This window comes from Corylus avellana, chromosome ca8 (genome assembly GCF_901000735.1).
Source record: "Corylus avellana chromosome ca8, CavTom2PMs-1.0".
NCBI lineage: Eukaryota > Viridiplantae > Streptophyta > Magnoliopsida > Fagales > Betulaceae > Corylus > Corylus avellana.
In genome coordinates, this window is record NC_081548.1 from 13,523,138 (window position 1) to 13,531,895 (window position 8,758).

General features: G+C 33.1%; 1 protein-coding gene across 3 annotated transcripts; it reads right to left on the reverse strand.

Annotated features, from left to right (window-relative positions):
* Nucleotides 1–533: 533 nt before the first annotated feature.
* Nucleotides 534–6,413, reverse strand: LOC132190179 (protein ALP1-like). Of its 3 annotated transcripts, none has more exons than XM_059605089.1 (3): nucleotides 6,288–6,413; nucleotides 1,277–1,611; nucleotides 534–1,131 (listed from the first exon to the last, which is right to left on the reverse strand). In XM_059605089.1, exons 2-3 carry the CDS (start codon nucleotides 1,607–1,609, stop codon nucleotides 628–630), a joined length of 837 nt encoding a protein of 278 aa, XP_059461072.1. In that variant the 5' UTR covers nucleotides 1,610–1,611; nucleotides 6,288–6,413; the 3' UTR covers nucleotides 534–627. The 3 variants fall into 3 exon arrangements, 2 of the variants coding, with proteins under 2 accessions (XP_059461072.1, XP_059461071.1); XM_059605088.1 differs by lacking the exons at nucleotides 534–1,131; nucleotides 1,277–1,611 and adding exons at nucleotides 1,691–2,527; nucleotides 3,298–3,789; XR_009441099.1 differs by lacking the exon at nucleotides 1,277–1,611 and having other exon boundaries at nucleotides 653–783.
* Nucleotides 6,414–8,758: the final 2,345 nt, after the last annotated feature.

An 8,758-nucleotide genomic window follows, 5' to 3' on the forward strand; every position in this document is an offset into this window, starting at 1 on the left:
GGAAGTCATTTTTCCTGAAAATATTTTCCACCGAAAACATTTTACGGTGTTTACCTCGCGCACGGAAAATCAATTTTTTTTAAAAATATTTTAAAAAACAATTTTTAATTTTTTTAATTTTTGAAAATATTTTTAAAAAACTATTAATATAAAAAACTATTAATTTTTATATTAGCTATTCAACTGTACTGAAAATCAATTTTTTAATTTTTTTTTAAAAATATTTTATACTAACCTATAAAATATAATTTTTATTCAAAATATAAAAATATTAATATAAAATAATTTATGTTTGATTGTTAAAATTCGACAAAAACAATCAACCTATTTGAGAATATTTTTGGATTTTTTATTTTTCAGAAAAAAAAAAGAAAAAGTATTTTGAAAGTACTGTATCTAAAAATGTCCATACATCAATATTACGAATATTCCACATCTAGGAAGATTGATATATATGAAAGTGTACGTTACTTTCATCTTGCTTGAAAAAACAAAAAGAAAGAAAAAAAAAAAAAGAAGAAAAAACCATGAATTCTAAAATTCAACCACAAATATTACAATATTTTGGCCAAAGAACTACCATCCAAGTTCATTAGTATCTTACTACATATCGATAATACACAAATTCTAATTTCCATGGTTTTTGAAGAAGTTGTCCAACCAAAACTTTCTAAGTTTAGCATTCTTTACTAGAAATCCTCTTGCAAGCTTCTCATCTCCATTCAAATGGTCGAATGCAGTTGCAAGCATAAACTCATCGTACCCTTCCACCTTCATCACTTCCTGATACAGATGATCTGCGTCGACTCCCTTATTAAGAGCTTGAAGCGCTAATGCAACCTCTCCCAACTTTTCAGATATCAAATTATATCCATCTTCACTATCATCACGACTTCTTTTCCTATGTGACCTTTTGGTTGAACCTGAATCGGAGGAAGCAACATATTTTCCTTTTGATGACACATCATCAAAATCCAAATCCAAATCCGAATCAAGAATGTTATCATGCTGCACTACATCAGTAAAAGACTTTGCAAAACTCCCAGTCGCCATATCCTTACCAACAACTATGGCCATCTCATCGTACATTTCAATTTTTTTATTTAAATATTGCTCATGCTTAGGATTCGCCTGTTAAAAGAAAGAATAAAATTTCAATAAAACTTCAAAACTATATAATTGCTATAATAAATAAAAGAAAGAAAAAAAAAAAAAGAATTTCAATAAAACTTCAAGACTAATATAATTGCTACAATAAATAAAATAAGTCTCATACCACCACTTCCTCATCATACACCTTCTTGTCACAAGTTATCATCCTCAAATTTTCATCCCATCCAAAGCCACACTTTTTACGAAGGGTGCCGATGATATTCCACATGCTCTTGATGGTTTGGAGGTGATTGTTAACATGGTCAGGTACACATTCAACTCCAAATTTCTCGCTAATTGACTTGGCAACTAGTGCGAATGACGCAGGTTTGAATGTGTTTGAAGGCTTATTTCCTTTAGCAGCCTCATCAGCAAGAATTTCAAGTAACAAAGTGTGCATAGGTTTTGACCACCTAAATTGCTTGCTTGCAACGTTCTTCTCCTTACCTTTGCCCATTGCTACAATCACAAACATATGAATGGTAATGCAAGATAACAATATACAATATCTCATAAAAGATAAAAACATAATGCAATATAGAAATAAGCTCATATCATAAGTTGGATTAAATATCAAATGTATATCATACAATCAAATTATTAAAAATAAAAAAACGTAGTTGTCTTTAAACATGACTAGTTCAAGAAATAAACATTACAACATCAACCATACGAGAAAAAAAGAAATCTACACATTTTTCCTATTTTTATAATCATCCCACATCGCATGACATATTACATCCCTTTTGATTGTCCATTCTCTATTTTCCTCTTGAACTTCCCTTCTTGTTTGGTAGACTCTACCACTTTGATTTTGAGATTCAACATCACAAACAGCTTCTTCCATAATTGAATCATTAGGATCAACACCCATAATGTGATTGTGAATGACACAACATGCTAAAACTACTTCCATTTGTGTTTCGAATGACCAAAATGGTTCTGCATCCAACACACGGAAACGCCTCTTCAAAATTCCAAATCCTCGTTCAATGGTGGTTCTTAAGGACGAATGACGAAGATTGAATAATTCTTTTTCATTTTCAGGTGGATGGTCACTAAACTCTTTCAAATGGTACCGAACACCACGATAGGGGGAGAGAATTCCATTTCGATTTCCATAACCAGCATCACCAAGATAATACTTACCTTCAGGAATTTTGAATCCCCCTGGCCTAGTGAGTGCATCGTTTAAAACACGAGAATCATGTGCACTTCCTTCCCAACCAGCTAACACATATGTGAATTTTACATCAAAAGTAATGCCAGCTAACACATTTTGTGTTGTTTGATCTTTTCGACCACGAAACCTTCCTTGGATTTCAACTGGAACAGATGCCCGAATATGAGTTCCATCTATTGCTCCAACACAATCCTAATGAAGACCAATACAAGTTACGTTAATTTGACAAATTACTTGAATTTTTTTTTTTTTTTTTAAAAAAAGGGAAAAGTCCACATAACCTCCTCAAACTACCACTCAATTGACAATGTCCCCCCCAAACTTTCAATTATGACAATGTCCCCCTTAAACTACCAAAAATTGTCAATGCTCCCCCCAATGACGAAACTACCCTTACTAAAATAAAAACAAAAAATAATAAAACTTCTAGAAAAAACCTAAAACTAATTATAAAAAATCCAAAGGGTAGAAAATTAAAATTTTTTTTTTAAAAAAAAAATCCTTTTTATAAGAAAAAAATTAAAAATTTTCTATTTTTTTTGTTATAAAAATTTCGTTTTTTATTTTGTTCTATAAATTTTTTAAAATAAAATTTCAGTTTTTTTTTTTTTAAATATTCGTGTTTTTTTTTTAAAAAAATATTCTTATAAAAAAATTAAAAAATTTCGTTTAAAAACTAATTTTTTTTTTTTTAAACAAAAATTGTTCTTTTGAAATTAAAATTTTTTGTTTTTTAAAAATATTTAATTTTTTTAATTTATAAGGGTATTTTTGTCTTATTAAGAAATATATAAGGGCATTTTGATCTTTTTGTTATCCTTGGGGGGACATTGACAATGTTTTGGTAGTTTAGGGGGGACATTGTCACAATTGAAAGTTTGGGGGGGACATTGTCAATTGAGTGGTAGTTTGAGGGGGTTATGTGGACTTTACCCAAAAAAAAATCAAATTTTAAAACTTACCTTAAAGTATGGGTAAAACCTTCGGCTATTCCTTATTTTCAGCGGAGTAGAGTTATCAGGTTGTTTAATTAAATGTTTATATAGCGTCAAGGCTCCTCCAAGTACAACCTTAAAATATCGATGAATAGACCTAATTGATCTATAGAACCTTCCACCAACCACTCGAAACCTCACATTATGCCCAATAATGTGTAAAAATATCAACACCTGTTCCTTAATAGACATGTGAATGGTCTCACGTATAAGGTTGTTCTCAGCAAGAATTTTACATAATTCAAAGAAAGATACATGACTCATTCTTATTTGGTCAATACAATCTTGTCTGCTTCCATAAAGAATACTATCCATATAAATCCCTCTTTCATACTCTCGATTAACATGAGGTTCCCTTCGTAATACTCTCCTAGATCTAATATCTTTTAAGATTACAAGCCCAACAGCAAGAACAGATGCAACTGTGGTCGTAACTGTCGAAAGAATTGTTTCATCCATCTACAAACAACATAAAAATAAGCAATAAGCAATAAATCATACATGCATTGTTTCCAATTCATCCTCAAAACTTGTAAGGATTCCAATAAATCAACAAATCATATTAATAAGTGATAAGCAATAAATCATATTAATATTTTAATATTTTTCATCAACACTATTTAACTAAAACAGAGCAAACTGCTCTTTCCATATGTTGTAGAAAAACTCCCACTTCAACCCTAAATATTAGGTATCAGATCATGTCATGAGGCAAAGTGGACCACTGAAATGAAGTGTGAGTATACACATCCATCCATCCATCTAGTGGCTCTCTTTCCTTTCCCCCCCCTTTTTTTTTTGTATTTTTTCTTCTTCTTCTAAACTACCATCTTTGATCTAATTGGCTCTTGAATGAAGTAAGGGCCAAAACACAAAAGGATGAGAGAGAGAGAGAGAGAGAGAGAGAGGCTTCATTATATGAAGTGGTTGTGAGGGAGAGTATTCTAATAGAAAGAATACAAGCTTAAAAACATTGTCGTTTCTTAATGGTGATGAACAAAAAAATGTAGTGGGAAAAGAGATAGAAGTTAGGTGGTTGAACTTCATTTATATCAACTGGTTACAAGTGCGATTATTGTAATGCAAAAGGACGAGAGAGAGAGAGAGAGAATTCCTATGATTCTAATTGAATAAACCAACAACTAGCAGGAATGGTGGCCAGAGTTGGACAGGAATTAAAATGCATGCACCAATAATTAAGTGGCCATGTTGTTCTATATATATATCGATAATATATTGGTTGGGTTTTGTTTTGTATGCATTTATGTATATATAGGATAGGAAAAGAAAAAGAGATTTAAATTAGTCATTGAAATTTTAAAAGCTGTAATCAAGCTGCAGGTGTGTTTTATTGAGATTGCACATATCCTTGTCGGCGATCCAAAATTGAATTGGTTGCAATGGTCCGTCTGTCTTATAATTGGGATGTTATCATGTGCTAACGATTGGGGTACAAAGTGGGCTGCAGGTTGCATCAGGGGTTGGTTTACTGGGCCATTTTGCCCAAATATGGGGGGAACCACTAGCATGACACCCTCCGCTCCCTCAGACTCTGCAACTCTTGAGCTGCCACTAATGAAAACTACTTGACACCACCACCATGTCCCCAAGCCATTGTTAACCCCTAGGACGTGAATGTGGGAGGACGAGAAAGAGACAGACAAACAGAGCAGCAACGACAAAAGACTGGAGGGAAGAAAGATAAAGTCTAGAACACATGTCTAGAACACAGAAGCGGACACAGGATTTCAGGAATCAATGAGCCTTTTTCATTCTTTTCTTCTTTTCTAATTCCCAAGGCTGCCTTCAATATGGATGGATGGTCCTAACATGTTTTTGTTAGGTTTTGCATCTCTTCCTAGAGTAATAAAAGGGTAAACTTCTAAATATTCCAAATATCATGCTAGAAAAGATATCCCTAGGCAGATGCAGCAAGGATATGTGGCCCATTTGTAGAAATATTTCTACACAAAATAACAAATGAATAAAAACAAATTCATCATATTAAAGCATTTACAATGCCACCCATCTATCAAAAAAGAGAACAGAATCCCATAATTGATGTTGGCAACTGATCCTCTTGCCCGATGGATCATTGGGTTTCTAATTCAATACCTAAAGTCCTTGAGTCTGGAAAGCATCAATCCCATTTGGTTTATAAAACCATGGGTTTTCTTCTTTTCAAACAATTTGTCTCCGAGGACCAAAACTTTCAAGCAAAGAGCCAATTAATTTTTTTTACTCACAAATACTGAACAAGCATTGCTTACTCCAAAAACAGTTTCAATTTTGGGAACAAAACCAATTAATTTTTAAAGAAAGAGGCTCACTCGAACAGCTAAAATCGATTCCAGTACAATGTAACGTAACACAATATTCAACAACAAACTTGAGGAATCAATTCTAACACTCTCTCTGGTTTCCGGGAAGGCCAAGGAAAAAGAAAAATCATTCATTTCACAAGCTCGTATACCAGAAAGACCATAAAAGACCAGAATCCGAGTCTTTTCTCGGCAGCCAAACAAAGCATAACTCGAAACAACAACAAGAAGAAAAGTATGCCTTGAGGGGAAAGAGAACAGAGGATCTAAAAATTTCCTGTACACGAGAATCAAACAAAGAGCCAAGAGCCACAGAAAATCAAAAGGAAATAAAAACCCATTTGGTTGAGGTTCATCTCAAACTCAGAACTTCCAAGAATCAACAATCAAAAACAACCCATAACAACAAAGATCATAGAAGTTCTCATTTTCCAAAATCCACACCCTAGACCCAAAACCTAAATCGCAAATCTGATACGTTAATAGGGAAAGAAACCAAAATCAAAATCGCTCCATGATTTCCAGTTGTCCAACAGAGATAAAAACCAAAATCAAACGAAAATTACCAAGAGAAATTCGTAGATTTGAATCACTCCATACATATGGTTCAACAAAGGAAGAGAAAGATGAGAGTACCTGCGTCGGGCTTGAAGAGTGAAGCTCGGCCGAGGGAGAGATGAGCTGTGCAGGTGAAGGAGAATCAGCAGCTGTGCGTGAAGGAGAAGGTGAAGGTGAACGTGAAGGAGAGTGCGCGAAGGTGAGGAGTCGGGGGGGGGGGTGTTTGGGCTTTTTTTGTAATCAGGAGAGTGTCGGGTTTTTTTTGGATGGGGCTGGGAAAATGGTTTACGAATTTAAAAAGTGTAAACCATTTTCCCTATAAATGTAAAGGTTTTTTGGTCAAACCGAAAATGATTTCGGTTTGACCACCATTTTACGTCGTAGTAAACACCGTAAAATGCGGAAAATATTTTCTCGAAATCATTTTACATCGAAGTAAACGGAGCCTAAGATGAAATAGTTTTTACACATGTACAACACAATAGTATTAAACGATAGAAGCGCATCCCTTTAGGTGATTCACACAACATGAAGTCATCGAGGTCCAACATTAAGTACGAACCTAATCTAAAATTTATGTAATATTTAAGTAAAAGTTTAAGATGAATACATATCTCGTTCCGCATAATGTCGTATTTAACGGTTGTTTATTTGGTAATTGAATTGCTCTATCATCCACAAAACAAAATAAAATAGTTTTTGCAGCTGTACAAAAACATTAAACGAGCATGTACCTAATCCCTCTCGGAGATTCACACAACATTGTCACAAACCAAAAAATCATCCACCAACAAAATACACAACACCAACCAAAAGCACCAAACCCAATAGCAACACTAACTATATTCACACATCTATCAAGAAAACACATCCAAACAACAAACTACTAGCTCAAAATAAGTACATATCGTACAAATTAACACTAATTCTAATTTACAAACTACACAACAAACCAAGAAACCATACAACAACAAACTATACAATGCTAAAAAAAAGCACAAAACCCGATAGCAACACGGCTTTGTTTGGGAAGCAAGATTTTCCAACTCAAACTGAAATTTTTTCTAAATTCATGTTTGGCAATTTTTTAAACTCAATTCAACTCAACTCAAAAAATTTCAACTTAACTCAAAAATTTTCATCCAAATTAATAAAAATTATAAATAAAGATTGAAAAAATAAATAAATAAATTTAGGGTAGCCGAAACACCCCAGGTGGTGGCTGGGCCACCCCAAGCCCAACTGGGGTGGTCCGACCACCCCTTAATATTTTATTATTTTTTTAAACTTCTTATTATTATTTTTTTAATTAAATTTAAAATATATAGAATATTTTATTATTATTTCTATCAATGGGACATATGTTTCATTTATGGCCTTAGGATCTCTCTAGAGAGATTCTAATTATTAATTGGATATTCTCTAATCCAAAATGGACAGGAGAAAATCCTCTACCGTGTTTGACCAACATTCCTTCGTGGGCCATAGGTCGAATAATGAAGGTTGTTGATAGAGGACAATTTTCAATCTTATTTGCTTTAACAAAAGGGACATATATAGCAATTCTGACATCATATGGGGACATAATTAATGGCGTTGGAAAGCTCATTTAGAGTTTTACAAAGTCATATTTCATTAAGTTTTTCTAATTCAAATGTTTACTAAGTTAAAATAGACCGTAAAAAGAAAATTGAAAAGCCGTACAAAATTGCTCGTCTGTTGTTTATGATTGAACAAGCTTTAAAACGAGTTGACAAAATAGCTCGTTCAATAACTCATATGAAGTTGGGTTTGAATGAGTTATTCATAGATGCACTCGTTTAAAGTTGGGTTAGAACGAGGTGCTGTGTGAATTGAGAATTCATGTAAGAATACGAGGAAACCATAGTTAGGTTCGAAAGAGCCTCTTACACGTTCAGACAAGCTCCAATAAATTTTTGTAAACAAACTTTTATTTGAGCATTTTCTTAGGTTCAGGAGTTTAGGTAGTATAAATATATGTAATGGCTATCTATAGCCTTAATTTATTATGTTATTTTGACCAGTTATCAATGAAAAACACTTTTAAGAATGGTTTTCTTTTCTATCCACATTAAATCCTTGATATGTTTGCCGATAGTTAAGAGTAGTAATTACTAACGTTCCTGCTCTGCTAGTTAACGCGCTTTGGACGAATTTTTTTTTTGTTTAGCCCACAAGATCTCCATCAACAATTAAATAATTGATGCAGTGCAACTTGACTTTGATATCAATTAATGCAGCGTGTAGTGATTAGTTTGCCAAGACAAACAAGATAAGAATCACAACTCTTCTTAAAACTAATACTCAATCAAGGATTTAATGTGGATAGAAAAGAAAACCACTCTTAAAAGTGTTTTTCATTGATAACCGGTCAAAATAACATAATAAATTAAGGCTATAGATAGCCATTACATATATTTATACTACCTAGACTCCTAAACCTAAGAAAACGCTCAAATAAAAGTTTGTTTACAAAAATTTATTGGAGCTTGTCTGAACGTGTAAGAGGCTCTTTCGAACCTAACTAT